General features: G+C 48.3%; 1 protein-coding gene across 14 annotated transcripts in view; it reads right to left on the reverse strand.

The window, feature by feature from the left end:
• INPP4A (inositol polyphosphate-4-phosphatase type I A) overlaps nt 1-16,074 on the reverse strand; it is a 179,162-nt gene that overhangs the window by 32,714 nt on the left and 130,374 nt on the right. For 8 of the 14 annotated variants that reach the window (XM_036994596.2, XM_036994609.2, XM_036994601.2 and 5 more), the window contains 3 exons: nt 15,911-16,023; nt 12,227-12,381; nt 707-8,185 (listed from right to left, as the gene is read on the reverse strand). In XM_036994596.2, coding sequence (XP_036850491.1) covers nt 8,005-8,185; nt 12,227-12,381; nt 15,911-16,023 — 449 coding nt within the window. In that variant the 3' untranslated portion in view covers nt 707-8,004. Of the gene's footprint in view, nt 1-706; nt 8,186-12,226; nt 12,382-15,910; nt 16,024-16,074 lie in introns of those variants that run through there. The other 6 variants (XM_036994610.2, XM_036994608.2, XM_036994600.2 and 3 more) reach the window with 2 other exon arrangements.

Consider the following 16,074-nt stretch of genomic DNA (forward strand, 5'->3'; position numbering starts at 1 on the left):
ACAAAGAAATGGAAACTGAAACAAGGCGCCCTTTCCAGCATCAGTGAGAATAAAGGGAAACAGCATGTGCTGCAGTTGGAAGCAAACTTTCTGGGGGTACTTTGGTAATACTAATTCAAAAATTTTACATTTAAATGATCCTTTCATTGTTCATTTCCACTGCCAGGAATTGATCCAAGGGAAATCAGGGAGCACGTGTACCAAGAAAAAGGTACAGAGGAGCAAGACACTGTCTCAGTTTTAACCAGAAGTCAACCATTAACAGAGCTGCCTTTTAGCAAGTCATCCAAAGGATGACCAGGCGACCCACAGGGAAGACACAGACCACGTTTATGGACATAGGACGGTAACAACAGCTGTCTTTTAAGAACACTTAATGCCAAGGCAGCTCACAACTGCTGTAAGTGCCCCACTGTGTCCACACTTGACACATACAGAAAAGCACCCAAGGCTCAGAGAGGGCAAGCAACTTGCTCAGTCACCAGCGAGTGAGTGGCAAAACAGGGCTGGACTTGGGTCTGTCTTAAGTTGTATCAATTAAAGTGAAAACAGGCTATAAAACAAGTTTTTCATGGCCCCATGTTTAGAAACATTGAGTTTAGAAGTGCTGAGAAAAATCAACACAGTGCTCACCAATGACGGTCTAGTCAGATGCTGGCCACAGAACTAGTTCTCCTAACATAACAATGAATCAGGCAAGAGCAGGTTTAATGTTCTTGTCAGTTATTTATTACTTGTCATTCTAAAGACTAGCACATTTACAGCATACATGGCTTTGAATGAGCTAAGAATATATAAAACAGTAACTGTATGTTATATATATTAATACTGCCCAAAACAAATAAATAAAAGTACTTTAATGCACTAAGTGTGGCAAATACAATTGTGGAGGGACAAAACTATTATACAACATTTGTACATTTTAAAAGGAAACCAAAGGCAAATGCCACCAGACACTGACAGAATCCACATCACATCCCAGGTCTTCAGTGGGACTCAACATTTCTTTTGAAGTGGGGGCCTTATAAGGGACACTGGACAGAACCTCTGCTTTTCAGTAACCTGTAAACTATGCTGGACAGCTGTGAAGTCTCTCGCTCGCAGGTGCTGCGGGGCCGCTGGCCACAGGGCAGACGGCTTGGTGCTGGGCGAGTGCTGATGCCCCTTGGAGTGGCCCAGACACAGCACCAAAACCGAACAGTTCCTACGTGACTAGCCAAGACTCAGGGTTTTACAGGGACCCATGGATGAAGCCAAAACTGGGAAAGAGCTCATGTAAAGGTGCTACATGCAAAGCTGCTAGCAGATGACAGCATTTGCGATATTCCCTTTTGGTAAATGCAGGTATTTAATGCTCTTCAGATGAAAAAAACAACTGAAAACAATATGGGTAACATTTAATTTAAAAAGACAAAGGGAATTTTTAAGGAGGTAGTGATTAAAATGAGGAAAGATGGAAGTATACAGATGTTAAAAAAATTACACGAAATGGTGGAGAGGTGAAAGGCAGAACTGGCCATACTAGAACTGCCTTCAAACAGGGGCTGACAGCCAGAGAATCTGACACCAGCTGCTGCCACCACCTCAGCAATTTCCTGGACAAGTGTTTCTTGCTTTGCCCTCCACGGTGGAGCCAGTAGCCAGGGAGGGACAGGAGCTGCACCATCCCACAGGGACAAGTCCCCCACACCAGTCACACTCTACAGTGGGACTTCTCCGCACAGCAGGCACCAGTGGCAGTGGAAGCACGGAGGCTCTGTCTGCACACTGACAGAATTCTGAGTAGGAAGGGGTCCGGAGGGCCATCCAGCTCACCCCTCACCTGATGCCCACCCACTCTCTATCCCTGCCAAGGGGTGGGCTTGTCCCTGCCTCAGGCCCACATTTGTTACATCTCCAAGTGGCATTTCTCATGGAGCCCAAGAAATAATATCTAGAATTTTAGATGTAGGGATTTCCTAAAGGTTCACAAATCATTAGGATCAGCATCATGAATGTGTGCCACATGTATTTCTTATACAGCTTTTTAAATAATATGTAAACATAATAATCATGATAAACAGAATTGATAAAACATATAAACTAAGAAAAAAAACCTCTGCTCTGTGCAGATAAGACTCATCATCATCTAATAACAGATGACCAGACATAATTTTCTATGAAATTCCTAAGTTTTATGGCCCATTAATCCCTTTCAAAATCTCATTTTAGGAGATAGTTTCAACATTCTCAGTAGTTATCTTACATAACAGAATGAGAAGAGGACAGTAACAGTTACTGCAAACCTAAGACAAGAGACGTTCATCAGACTCAAACATGACTGCATTGTCTTTTAGAAGACAAGAAGCCGGGAAACCCACAAAAGGACATCTGTCCTGAAAGTATCCAGGCTTCCACTAGCAGCCGCATAAATCCCTTCTGCTGTCTGCAAGGCATCAGACATCCCACACACAAGGCCCTGGGGTGGGGACAACCCCACATCCGGAGGAGGGGAGGCGTGCAGGGGGCACTGGACGGGAGCTTCAGAGAAGAGCAGGCAGCCGGCTTCACCTTCTCCAGCAGACACCCTGCCCGCCATCTCCCATGTGGGGGTGTCTTTGCTGATGTGATCAGCTAAGAGTTTTAGCTCAGGCTGATTTAGCAACCTTTACTTCAATTTCAGGTTTCACCCATGGTATCAGGATACTTCCTTAGAACCACTGGCTGTCACTGCAGGAGCCAGAGCTAGCTTCTTTCCCAGAACTGAAGTAAACATTTAACGTTGATTGCTCTGCTCAAGATCCATTTATTTAACATATGATTTACTGTTTCACATACATTCAGATTTTTAAAAAGTAGATTGAAATTCAATGCTTAATTCTGAGTTACTCAGTAGAAAAATATGCTAAGTGAGCAGCTGCCTAAGTGGGCATTTAAAAAAGTCCTTTAGCGTTTCAGACATACCTAGCTTGGTTCACGTAGGTAACTGTGGGTGGTACCTGTGTGGTTACGCTGAAGGCTATTTAAAGGGGCAGTGGTTACTAGCCACGCTACCGAGCCACACATTACCTCCTACTGATTTCGACCGAAAAAAACATGTTCCATAGACTCTTAAGTGAATTATTTTTTAAAACACAAAAATAAAAACCAATCCTTCAGGTCTTCTTGAAGAATTCATATATGCCACTAGAGGGTACCCACATTAATTATGTAACAGCTAATTAGAGGAAACCGTGTGTTCATGTTTCAACTTTGCCGTAAGTCCCTTCGGGAGGCCTGTAATGCTTGGGGAAAGCCTTCAGCTGCAGGGAATTAAACGCATATTTGCGACTTCCAACATTCTTCATTGTATTTTCTCTTCGACAACCCTCACTGGGGAAAAAACAAGCACAAGAAATGACAGCAGTAAAAAAGGAAAAAAGAAAAGACTTAAACTAAGATGAAATGAACTGATTATATTCATAGCGTTAAAAAAAAAGGTTGATTAATTTACATGGGTGCTGGACTCATTTACAACAATACACACATAAGATGGCGGGGTTCTGAACAAGGCAGTTAAGAAGCACAGAGACGGACACAAGCTTATGGGACTGCGGGATTCGCATTTCCAAAAGCAGCGCTGTATCTATGCGCAAGCAAACTTTTTTTTAAGCTAATGGTTTTATGTATTTCATGTCTAGTTATTTGAGGGTTCTGTCCTAACCAGGGGTTCAAAGGTTCTGTTAAATAGCAAATTAAATGGAAAAAGAAATAACGTGCTTACCAAAGACATTTAAGAGCTGCCTTTAAGCCATTAATGAACCTCAAATTCAAAAATGCTGATTTTCCTTGGAGAATTCAACATGTAGCAAAGCCAGCCATCTGGCTGAGAAGTCTACTCTAACACACCACCTCCGCATAGGTGACAGCTGTCCTGGGTGCAGAGCAATCGAGGAGGCCTAATGGACAGCTGCACAATGAGTGCATGGCCAGCAGGGCTGGAGTACTGTAAAGGGCTGGCCCCACCCAGGTCTGGCGGCAGCCAGCCACTTCTCCAAGGTGGGCTGTCCTCGTTTGTAGTTACCTCTCTCTAGAGAGCCACTGAGCCAGGGACAGCCCACAGGTGCCCTTCCCCCGAGAACCTGAGTCCCCTGCTGCATTTGCTGGAGGGTTGTCATGGCAACCCCGTGGGCACAAGCCAATGCTGAACAGGAGGAGGAGGAGGAGCCATCAGGCAGGCCTCGCATCCCCCAAGGAGTGCATCAGGAGGGTTCTCTGGGCAATGTTCTGGTGCAGACATCAAATTAACAAAAGTGATCCTAAATATAATGACTTCCGGCAGCACAGTATAACTTTGTATTTTTATATTATTCTAAGACTATATTATTCTAAGATCAATTAGTATCAAATTTAGTACAAAATCCCCTTATGAGATGTAAAATTTGCAGTTACCAAGAAACAGTGATTTAAAAAAAAACATTTCAAATTGTATGAAGACCATTATGTCATGCATTTTAAAAAAATATCAGTGGCATTTGCTCAAGCCTCTAAAGTGAAAATGATTTTATCTCATTATCAAGAACATGTAAAATATTTTGAGTAAGACAGTGATTTTATTCAAAAGATAAGCTCAGGAATTTTAGAAAAGCATCCACCTGCTTGTTATTAAGCAGTTTAGCGACTCATGTTTTCTTGTCACCAGAGCCTGAAGCCCTCAGCTAGATGCATGTCATCTGAGCTCAACGCCTCGACCGTTCGGCAAGGAGCCTCTAGGATAAACAATGATCACGTTTGTTTGACATCCAATGCTCAGATTAAAAATATAATTCCATTTTAAGCAGAAGCTAGGTTCCCATGCACAGTTTGTCCTGTTGACTCTAGAAGTTACTGGACTCTTCAGATGTGGCTTCTCCATATATAGAGAGATATACCCACTTCTCAAAAACTGTCTGTCACTACTAATGTCAAACTGCTTTGAGCAGCAAAGAAGAAGAGTTTGTGAACATTGACATTATCTTTTATTTACACCTTAAATTAGGTAATTACTGGTTTAGTTGGCTGAATGCAGTATACATGAAATTAGAATCAAGATTACACTTTCAACTTAATTTTTAAGGAAAATTTGAATTTGAATTTACAAAATGTGTCCACTGAGGCTACTCTGGTGCCAACACTGTCACTGCATGTGCAGACAGGCTCGGCCCCCGGGCCGGGGTGGGCAAGCCGTGGAAACCGGCCTCCCGCTGCGGGGCCAGCCTGCGTCCTAAGCAGGGCACTTGTGGCGGTCGCACTGGCTGGGCCGTTTTTAGGGGTCAGTAACATACACTGAGAAGGTCTTGGACAGACTTCGAAAGAGGGATTTAATTGTTTCAAAACTATGTGATTATTTTTTATTATATCCATAAATTATTTCTTTTCAAGGACACCCATTATTTAAATGAAAACTGAGAATGGAGGCCCACCTGACACCTAATTGTAGGGATGCCTGGCTTTCCCCCTCGGCGGGCATCATCCACGCTTCGGTGCCTGAGTGACCCTGCACGTCTACTCAGTCTCAGCACCAGCATCACCTTACAGGACCTGAACACCATCGCCAGACAGCAATGACTCCCTTCTTGAATCATCTTCCCATCTTTGTTTCATGCTGCCTATTTCTTACTAAAGCAGAAAAGACTGTGGATATATATTTAGCCTGATTTCACAAGGAAAAAGCATTAGGGATATTAAAACAGCACAAAGGGCAAGTGGACCAGGTCTCCTCTCTTAGATATCCTAAAGAAAAACAACTACAACCAACAGCCTATGCTGATCTCATGGTGCACTCTTTCAAGCCAGGCCTAAGGACTGTAGTGCCAAAATGGAGTGCCTTTTGACCCAGCTCCGAGAGAGAAAAATAAAGAACTTTATCCTCTCCCCCTGCCACCCATTTCTCCCTCAACCTAGCAGCCAAACCCACATGGAGCAGAAAGGCCTGGCCGGCACCAGGGCAGCCGAGGGGCAGGCCGGGGTGCCCATGGGGCCCCCGGAGGGCCTCCCCTAGCTGGCTGCAAGGCGGCCCTGGGAGGAGCCTCTGGAGAGTGTCACAGAAGCACCCCCGGGCCCAGAGAGGAGGGGGCAGCGCTGTCTAGTCAGAGGGCCTCCCTCCTCCGAGCACAGTCTCCACCCTGACAGCAGGAGGATGCCAGCAGGTGCCACCCCCCGGGGGCATGAGAAGCACGTTGAACAGAGCAGGGCCTGTGGACTCTACTACTTTTAAATCAAATAAACATAATGATCTTAGTGGACACATAGCTCAACGTGAAGGCAGGCGAATGGGGAGTGCATCTCCCTAAGAACCACAGACTTGGACAGGCCTCATCTAGTGACTGACGTCATGCTGCTGCGACTCAACATCGCCAGCCCCTTGGCATTCAGTGAGAGGCTCCCCACGGAGGCACCCCAGGAGCTGTGCCCCAGGGCAGCCACCGCCCTTGTCCGAGAAAAGACAGAGTGAACCGGATCCACCTGCAGGCGTGCCACCTGCCCTGGGCCCTGCCGTGTTCAGGAGGGCTAGGCAACAAGGACATCTTGGGGTGTGAGGAGGACAGCCTTCCGTTTATTAGTTTGGTCTGAGTCTGACATTTGTCCTTTACTGCCAAGTGCTTCTACAGTTCCCAGAACCCGGACTCAGATCTGACACCAAACCAGAGAAATCCCAGAATAAATTCTGACATCTTGGGGAAGAGCCACAGAGGCCAGATCTTGTAGTGGACTGGGTTTCTGTGCATGCATGGGTGTGATGCTTCCTAAAAAGACAGCTTCTCTAAATCCACTCCAGTTTTCTAGACTGGTAAAAAGAAATCCACTTTCATAACATTCAGTGCACAGGGAACCAGCTAGAGGTAAAAGGAAGCACAATACAATTTGAACTAGAAAACAGAGAAGCCCCTGAATATTTCTCATACAGGGTCTGTGGAACTTTACCCTAATTTATTGTTACCTTTACAGGTGCACAGTTACCCTTCTGACAAATGTGAGTGTTACAAGTCATGCCATTTTATGGACATGTACTTAAAATTAAGAGTGATAATAGCAGGAACCAAAGCAACTCTTCCTCTCAGCTCCATGTGGCTCAACTGCCCAAAAGTTAGATCTCATTTTTTTTATCATATTTCTTTGCCTTCTTTTTTCATTATTAACCACATTTGATTTGTAAAAGAGAAAAGATGTCTGGACTTTAAAATCTGAAATTAAAGATGCAAGTTCTGAGATGAAAAACGCTATTTCAAGAAGAATAAATGTATCTAACTTTAACAGCCTTTTGTTACTATATGCATTTCCTGAATCAGTTTTAATGATCCTTAAAGATTTAATAGAGTAAACCTAAAGTCACATGCGATATGTTATTTTTTTTTTGTGCCTGACTTGGTACAATGTGCAATTGTACCACAGCTTTGTGTCATCTCAAGTCGGAAAGAATAAACATAAGGAAATGTTATGATTCTGCAAACTGTTTGCTACTATAATTTGAGGGACTACGCTTTGAAATGAAAGCAGAAAGTACATGTCCTATTAAATAGGTTTTTCTAGGTGAGCCAGTTACAAAACATCTATCCTTTTCTTTTCATTTCTCTTCAAAAGGAAAGAAAGGTTAGCAGTACAGTTAAATAGTAGTATCAAATATACAAATTCTTTTCAGACAGATTTCCTTTCTCTTGGAAACAGGGCAAAGGAGATATACAGGTAATAAATAGTTTTACATCAGAAAGTAAGAGATTTGGTACAAGTAATTCCAGGCCGGCTAAACAATGCAGTAACCGGGTGCTGTAAGAACATCTTACAAGCACTGAAAACTCTGCAGAATTTAAATGATCAATACCTCTCAGTGAAATAATTGGCAGATATTTACAGTTCAGAACAAAATACATCAAACTGTAAGGCATGAGATAGTTCTTGGTGGAACACGCTCTGACACACTCCTTCTGTCCAGTTAGGTACACGGTGGCTGGACGGATTCTGGCACTTTTGTTTTTCTTGTGACTTATTATGAATATTTCGTAATGATAATCATTTGCAACGCAATTTGGTCACCAGGTATGCTATGCTCAGGAAGAGCCACACAATCAGTAAATTGGGGCTCAGAGCTAATAAGGGGATGGAACAGAGGAGGCTGGGATCTAGTCTTAAGTCTCGGATGGGCGCCAGGCCACTCAAGTTCTTCTGGGTGACTACCTCCCGTGTTCCAATGCTGTGAAAAGGAAAAGGTTTGGGAGAAAGGAAAAGAAAAGAGGAAAGGAAATAAAGAAAAAAGAGGGACACATGCAATGGATTTTATCAAAAGTGTGGAAAAAAGAGGAGAACCAAAAGATAAGATTAAAAAAAAAATGGAATGAAGCCTCAACAAAAGAAAAGATGATATGCAGGAAAGGGTGTAAAAGGAATAACAAAACAAAACCAGCACAGTTACAAGAAGAAAGGAGAGAAAGAGAAGTGAAAATAAGAAAAAATACTGTAGTCTACTGAAAACGAACACATGTAGGTTGACTAAATGGTTTTCCATGTTCTCTCTCGGCTGGCCAAGCTGAGGTGCATGCTGCCCCACCACGCTCTCACATGCTGCGACAACATGGTTCAGAAAGCAAGCTGAACATGAAGAACCATTGGGGGCTTTGGCCGTCTCACACATGCCTGAACAGGGGAGGTGCAGCGGGTTTGAACAAGCTGCCTCTTGATGAACCATTCCAGCCACACCACTGTTCTAAGGAGCGCCCACGCGCAGCCTCACCACACCCGCCCTGGTCCCAGGTTAAGCAGCGGCAGGGCAGAAGTGCCTACTGTCTCCACCTGCTCCAGGTATTGTCTACATGATGATCCCCAAGAATGAAATCCAACCAAACTCACACCAGAAATTTAGGATCGTTTCCCCTTTTGGTAGGACAGAAGAAATGCACGGAGGTGAGACGGCTCTTGCGCCATGTCCTCTCTGCATGTCCACCAAAGTGACAATGGTGACACAAAGCAGAGCTGCCTGGATACAGGAGATGGCCTGTGAGGACACGGTGGAGATGGGTAGGCAGGAGGGCCAGGGCTCCTGGTTCAAGCCAAGTCCTCCTGGGTTTTCCTAGTGGAACCTGGAAGCCTGGGAATGGCCCTGCTGGGAATGTCCCATCGTGATGGGAGTACTTTCCATGCTGCAAGCACTGGACTGTCACGTCCCCAGCCAGGGCAGTCTGGAGAGGGGGTCACTGTGGCTCTTAGGAAGGCCCACTCCTGTCATTTCAGGGCCTGGATCAGGGATGAGGAGCTGGAACTGGCGTGGACAGCGCAAGAGCCAAGTCCACATGACTCTTCCTACTCCGTGTCCCATGGTGTCCCACTGGTAGGTTCAAATAGGCTCCAGTGGGAGTATTTATGCCACAGAAACTGGCAAATGCTATAGATCAGGGCTTTTTTGCTTGTGCAGACAGAGAGCTGATGGTTGAACATTTGCTAGCACAGCACTGCCACTACTCAGCCTGGGCTCCAGAAAGTAGACAGCCAGAGTGTCAGCACTGCCCCTCCCCACACCCAGCTCTTCTCACCCCACACCCGGCCTGCATGCTCTACTCCTCTGTCTGGTAAGATGCAAGCAGAAAGCAAGAGGACCAAAATGCATTCCTGCACTCCAGGGTGTGGCCAGTATCTCCTGCTGCATCCTCAGGGCTCTCGGCTAAAACACAGGTCCTGGCCCCACTGCAGCCAGAACACTGGCTAGTGATGCTGCCATCCAGGCTTCTGCTCTATGAACAGATACAAGTCTTCCCCTTGTGGGGGAAGTCAGGTGTGAGCAGCACGATATGAGAGCCTGCGAGGCTGCACGGTCAGGTGGACAAGGCAGCAGAGGGCACAGTGCCCGGGGCTGGTGCCACGAGGGTTCTGGGACCACAGAGGAGAAGTGGGATCAAGTGGTGTTTTTTAAAAACTTCTTAAATGATTATAAAGGTAATACATATTCACTGCAGAGATTTTAGAAAATTCAGAAAACCATAAATTAAGAAACTTGAAAAAAACATCCATGATTGGAGGTGGGTGGGGGGTTCAGAGAGGCAGAGGGAGGCCGGAGATGCGCCTGTTCCCACAGAGGACAGTCCCTTTCTGAGATACAGGAAAACAACCCAACTTCACAGCCCGGCAGGCGCTCACGGGAGCGACAGGGAGGTGAGCAGGCACTGAGCGGGGTGGAGCGTGCCCGGTATGGGAGCCATCTGCCGGTATCTCTTAAAGCCCTTACGCAGGTGTGTGCTTTCTAACCTGAGGAACCAAGGGGCAAATGCGAACAGGAGGTACATAGGGACACTCACTGCTGAAAAGGCACACACGGCGTGAATCTGCAGTGACGGCAAAGTGGTATACTGAAAATGAGATGGTCTGTATTTATAGGCCTGAAAAAATGCCCACAGGACAGTAAAATGAAAAAAACAGGCTACAGTGGTAGGCAGGACTGTACATGTAACTGCATTTGTTTGTGCATGCATGTATTCTGTATTGTGTATTATTCAGGGACTGGTCAACCAAGGTGTGGATTAACCGTGCTTATGCCCGCACATACATGTTCTGAAAGAGTAGGTATCTGGAGGTTGGCACTGTTACTTGCTCACAACAGGAACACAAGAGTTTTTTGTGGTGTGTGTGGGGAGTGTATGTGTTAAGAACAACTGGTGTAAGGGCTTATCCACATTTTCTGATTTTCCTACATGTAATATCAGTTACGTATATGGCAGAGGGTGGAAGAAGTCCTCTGTGGGCTGTCTGCACAGCAGCTGCTCTGCGCACGTGTGGGTACTGCACACACAACCTGCTGGCGGGCCACCAGCCAGAGATGCGGGGCTCTCTAAGGAGCACTTTCTCCCTGATCTCCTGAGACCTGGTGCTCACGCGCACTCACACGAATTGTTGTTCTCAATCAACTTGTTCAAGAAGCTAAGACTGGCCAGAGGTCTGCACATCCACCATACACCTAACTGAGGGCCTGGTCTTCTGAATGGACCTGACCCTGACATTTGGTCTGACAACCACAGGTCTTCCTCCTCCATTTTTCTTGTTTCTTTGCTGGCAAGGGCCTGCATTCCACCTGGGCAGCTAACGGCACAGAAGTGGCTGGAAGCCCAGGTCCCATCACCCCCACAGCACCAGCGCCCCTGAGCCTGGAGGGCTGGAGGACTCTGTGAGGACAGGTCCTTAGACAGCAGAGCAAAGGCAGCGCCCCTGAGCCTCCACTGCTTCCCTGAGGCGAAGGGCAGGGAGGTGGTGAACTTCCTAAGAGAGCATAAGCAGGCGGCCCTGAAATAACAGATTCTGATGAACTTGGAAAGACAAAACAAGGACAAAATAGTTCCGGTTTAACAAAATGCTATCATCAAGAGGCAGGAGCCAGGCATCGCTTTTGTGCATTATTGTGAGACGGTCAAAAGGCAGAAACATACAGAAAGGATAAGAGAATTGAACGCTTTAAAGAATTTGGTGAGAGGACAAATGATGCAGAACATTCAGTAGGAGTGACTGTTGGAGATGAGACTGTAACAGCATTGGTGACTACATTGAGGAAGACGGGAAAAGCAGGTTTCTTATCCTTTCTTTCAGTATGTGAGGTAAGGTGCTCCCCAGCAGTGCTTGGAACAAGGCATCGATCAACAGCAGACAGTTTAGTCCCGGATTTCATCTGCAAACACGCCTGCTGCCTCAGAATCAGAACGTCATCAGGGTGAGGTGGCCATGGCACACGGACAGGTGGGAGGGGTGCTACCGTTACCAGAAAACACTCATCTGACACTTGCTCATAAAGCGAACTGTGTCCACCGCTAGAGAAGAAGCGGAGCAACCAGTGCAACCTGCAGACGCGCCCGCTTCCCTCAGGTTTTCAGAGATGAGCAAGAGGCAAATGGCAGGTGCCTGCTGGGGGCACTCGGCCCTGAGGCGGGCCCAACAGGCCGGGGGCACGGGAAGGCTGGCGTCGCCACCTCCGCTCAGCTGCGTGAGCTCCCACGTGACTCTGACCCCTAAGCAGCAGAGTCTCTCACCTTCCGGCCATCCTGCCAAGGGGACTGCTAGCTCTTTTGTGTCCCCCTTGACTGAGAACACTGTCTCAATTTGATAGTGCCAATAGTTTGACTTTGTAGACATCCATCTAGAACTTTCCAGAGCCAAGCCAGAGCCTGGCTGCCGCGTCCGGGGCTGGCAGGGAGCCCGGGGCAGTGCGGGCCGGCTAGTCTGCAGTTTGCACGGCGCCGGGCGGCGGGGGCGACGGACTCACCTGCGCATGCACTCCAGGGCCTGCGTGAAGACCTGCGGGGCCATGCCATGCTCATGCTGCAGAATCAAGCACTGCTCCAGCGTCACCGACATGGCTGTGCGGTCCTTGGCGCTCTTGCAGCTGGTGAACCGGACCCCGTTAAGGCGGCGGCAGATCTACCAAGAGGAACACAAGACTGCTTAAGAGAGCACCTGCAGACTGGAGATACCCCAGCCACAGGACAGAGGCCCCGGAGGGCAGGAGGGCATGTGGGGACACCCAGCTCCCCAGACCCAGTGACAGACTGCCTGTGGGACCGCCGCTCCTGCTGGCCTCCTCCCACAGGCAGCCCTCCGTCCAGGCTCCCTTCCTGTCTGAGGCATGTCCCTCTGCTCGCTGACCTCACCAGCTACCCTCCTCCAAACTCCGCCTGGACCGTCTGGTCATGGTCAACCCTTTGCTGCCAGGCCCTTGAGGGGGACAGGCAGTGAGGGATGGGGGCAGGTCAGAGCAGCTCACAGGACACCCAACCCCTGTGAGCCCAGCCACAGGTCTCTAGCCTTTCTGGGAGGCTGGGCACAGACCCACTGGTCTCCACTGGTCTCCACTCCCCTCCTCCCCTGCACAGAGGGGAACAGCTCAGAAGACTCACTTCCCTCCCGACCACCAGGCCCTGCAGGCTCGTCTACCATCCTCCACCTTACTCAGGGCTCCCGCGTGAGATTAGGTGCCAACGTGCCTCCCCCAATAGCTCGTGGGGCAGGGCAGCCTCCCAGCTGAGAAAAGGCCACCTCAGGGCACCTCCTCACCCCACAGGAAGGGCATCTGGGGGGATTTCCTCTGTACCTCTGGGTACAATCCTAGCTACACACACAATCTCCAAGTCCAGAAAGCCCTAAAACAAAAGTTCTTTTTTTTCCTCTAAGTTTGGGGCAAACTCATTTGGCAGCCCAACCAGATTTGAGCTGATGTGAGGCTATTAATAATCTTTATTTATCCCATTTTGTATAAATATTCATACATTTCAGTGAAGCAATGAGTTTGATTCCAGACTCCCCTGGGGATGTTTAATCACATGTGTGCCACGTGACACCCAGGTGATGTACACCAAACTAGACACATGTGCACCACCTGTACACCTTATCACCTTCCTAAAACAGGGAAGCTTGTGAATTCCTAATTGGCCACAGGAACTTCAGGCAAGAGCCTGGAGACCTGCACCAGATACCACACGAGACCACCACTAGTATTTAACAAAAAATCACCCAAGCTAGAGACGGCGGGCTCCAGCAATGTGCTGCACTCCAGAAAACTCGGAGAGCCACTGCAGACTGCCCCAAGCACAGCACCATAACCACTTCTCAGGCCAGCAAACCCAGAATGCACGGCCACAACTGGGGATGCTGCTAGAGAGCTAGCACATGTAGTGCTGAGCACTGGCTCCAGGGGAGGCCAAGACATGTTCAGCTGAGACCATCATGAGGAGGATGGGCTTCTCTTGAGAACACACAAAAATATTTTTAAAAGAAACAAACAAAGAAGACCCTAAGCAGCCCCTAAGCTTGGTGAAGAGTGATTACATCCAAGTTTCTCAGATTATCACCGACAGAGCAAGGATGAATGTCCACTAAATTCCACAGGCTGTGGCGTTCATGACCCAGACACATGGCATGAGTTGGAACTACAAACAGGTTCAGAGAAAGTTTACATTCACAGATGGCGCATCCAGGGCTAACACGAGGTCCCAGAAGGAAGGCCGGGGTGGCCAGAGGTGCATCCTTGCCCAGGAAGGCGGTTTGCAGTGCCAGGCTCCCTTCTCCAGGGGGCCATCTAACAGCTTTGGGGCTCAGGCTGGTCTCCCCATCCCTGAAATGAGGGGTTAGACCTGACTAATGATATTCCAACTGTGGCCAGGGACCCCTTGTTCATGCACAAACATGAAAATAAGTAGGATCCAGAAAAAGAGGGCAGCTCTGGTCAAACTGAGGACGAGAGGGTTTGGTGCCTGAGCAGTTTGTCTCTGCCACCCCGACACCCACCTGCCCCCAGCACATCCCCAATGGACAATATGGGAACTGACATGCCCAAGGGTCCCTTTCACCTCTGAATCTGTGCTTTTAAACCATGGGGCTCTGCTAGTAATAAAAAAATATGAGGCTGGATGCACTGATTTTTTGACCTGGTTACAGAGGATAGTCAACCCTCCTAGAGTTGATGATTTTTCCTATCATATAGCAAGAGAAAAACAGAACCACAGTTGCTAAACAAGCTATACACAGGTCTCTGCTTCTGGCCTTGTCCGAAAAGCCATTTGTGTGTTTGTCTAAGTTGAGTAAACTAGTGGCTGCCTGCCTTGTGCCACTGTAGAGGGATTGGCTGTGTCAGAAAGTCTTGCTCTTTGAAGTTTTGCAAAGGTACCTGTGTAAGAGGCTTGTCTCAGTCAGCCCAACGGTGTTTTGCAGCCTCCAAAAAAAAGCATGAAAAGGAAGTAGGGGAGCTTCTCCATCTGCAGAGTATGGGCCTGAGGGCCCTGCTGCAGAGGCACCCCGGCTTGCAGGAGCCCCACCCCGTGCCTGATTTGCTGGTGCAGCCTGAGCAAGAATGGGCAGATGAGAACCAGGAGGATACTTGAAAAATGAGGCCTGTGAACCCCACTGAGTTTCCCGTCACTTGGAGCTTCTGTTGTAAAAAGATCCCAGGGGCAGCCTGGCCCAGAAAGGGGAGATCCTCAGGCTGACCCACCCCACAATTTCAGGAGGGTACAGTCTTGCCAGCCGAGGCACCTGAAAGCTAAGTGAAGAGATGAACAAAGGGGAATGCTCATCTTTAAAGCTTCTTTCCACAGAAAGCCATTAAACTGCAGAGTGGCATGTTCCCAGGGCCCTCACACACAGGCTTCAACAGACCACCCAATGGCTGGCCAGAACATGACCAGCGGAGGCCGGTTGCTGCAGTGGAAGAGGCTCGGGGTTGGGAGAAATTCTTTCCTGACAAGAACGCTAAAGCTCCAGAATGAGCAGCTCTGGGAAGCCACGGGCTCTGTGCACCAGGGCAGTGGTCCAGCTGCAAGCGGCAGGGGAGTGCAGCCCCAGGGCAGAGGGGTGCCTCCATCCTCCCCTGCACTCAGGCCAGGCAAGCACAGAATGCTGCCGGGGTCCCTGAGCCCGAGTCTGTGTGCCAGTCCCAGTGCTGCCTGAACAGGGTGTGTGGACAAGCTGTGAACTACTGGGACCCCCAGGCTCAGAGCTGTGACTTGAGCTCCAGCAGCAAATCTGTGAGAAAATACTTGAAGTGTGAGTACTTGGGAAAAGAGGAGCTGCAAACTGTGATGCACGGTAAACACTGCTCAGGGACTGTAAAGGCTACCATGGCCTCCTTTGAACCTGTTAAGCAATGCAGTAGGCAGTGGGTTTTAGCTGGTATCCACTGTGCAAACTTCTGAAGTTAACAACTGTCATGAGTCTGGTTCTTAAATGCCCCAGGGGCTGGACTCAGTGTCAAGCTTACAAGAATTCAGGCTGCCCTGAAGTAATGGACTCACAGGCACCTGTCAGTATCTTCCAGAGTTTGGGACATACTCAGTGACTTTTTCTGCGCACCTGGAGGAATTTGTCCTGTCCACCCCCAGCTGAGATTGTGATTTGTAATTATTATTATTATGGGCAGCAGGCACACGACCACCCTCTTCCTCACTGTGATGAGCACCTCGGCAGCTTGCCAGAGAATGTCAACGTTCTTATTCTTCCGAGCATGCACGTTCTGACCCAGAAAGCGCAGCAACTCCGGCAGGCACGTCTGGCTCCGAGACCGAGGCAGGCCTGGAAGAGAGGGGGAGCCATAAGCGCTGGGACAGTACCCAGGACCTCGGG

Source organism: Manis javanica, chromosome 1, assembly GCF_040802235.1.
Source record: "Manis javanica isolate MJ-LG chromosome 1, MJ_LKY, whole genome shotgun sequence".
NCBI classification, from domain to species: domain Eukaryota; kingdom Metazoa; phylum Chordata; class Mammalia; order Pholidota; family Manidae; genus Manis; species Manis javanica.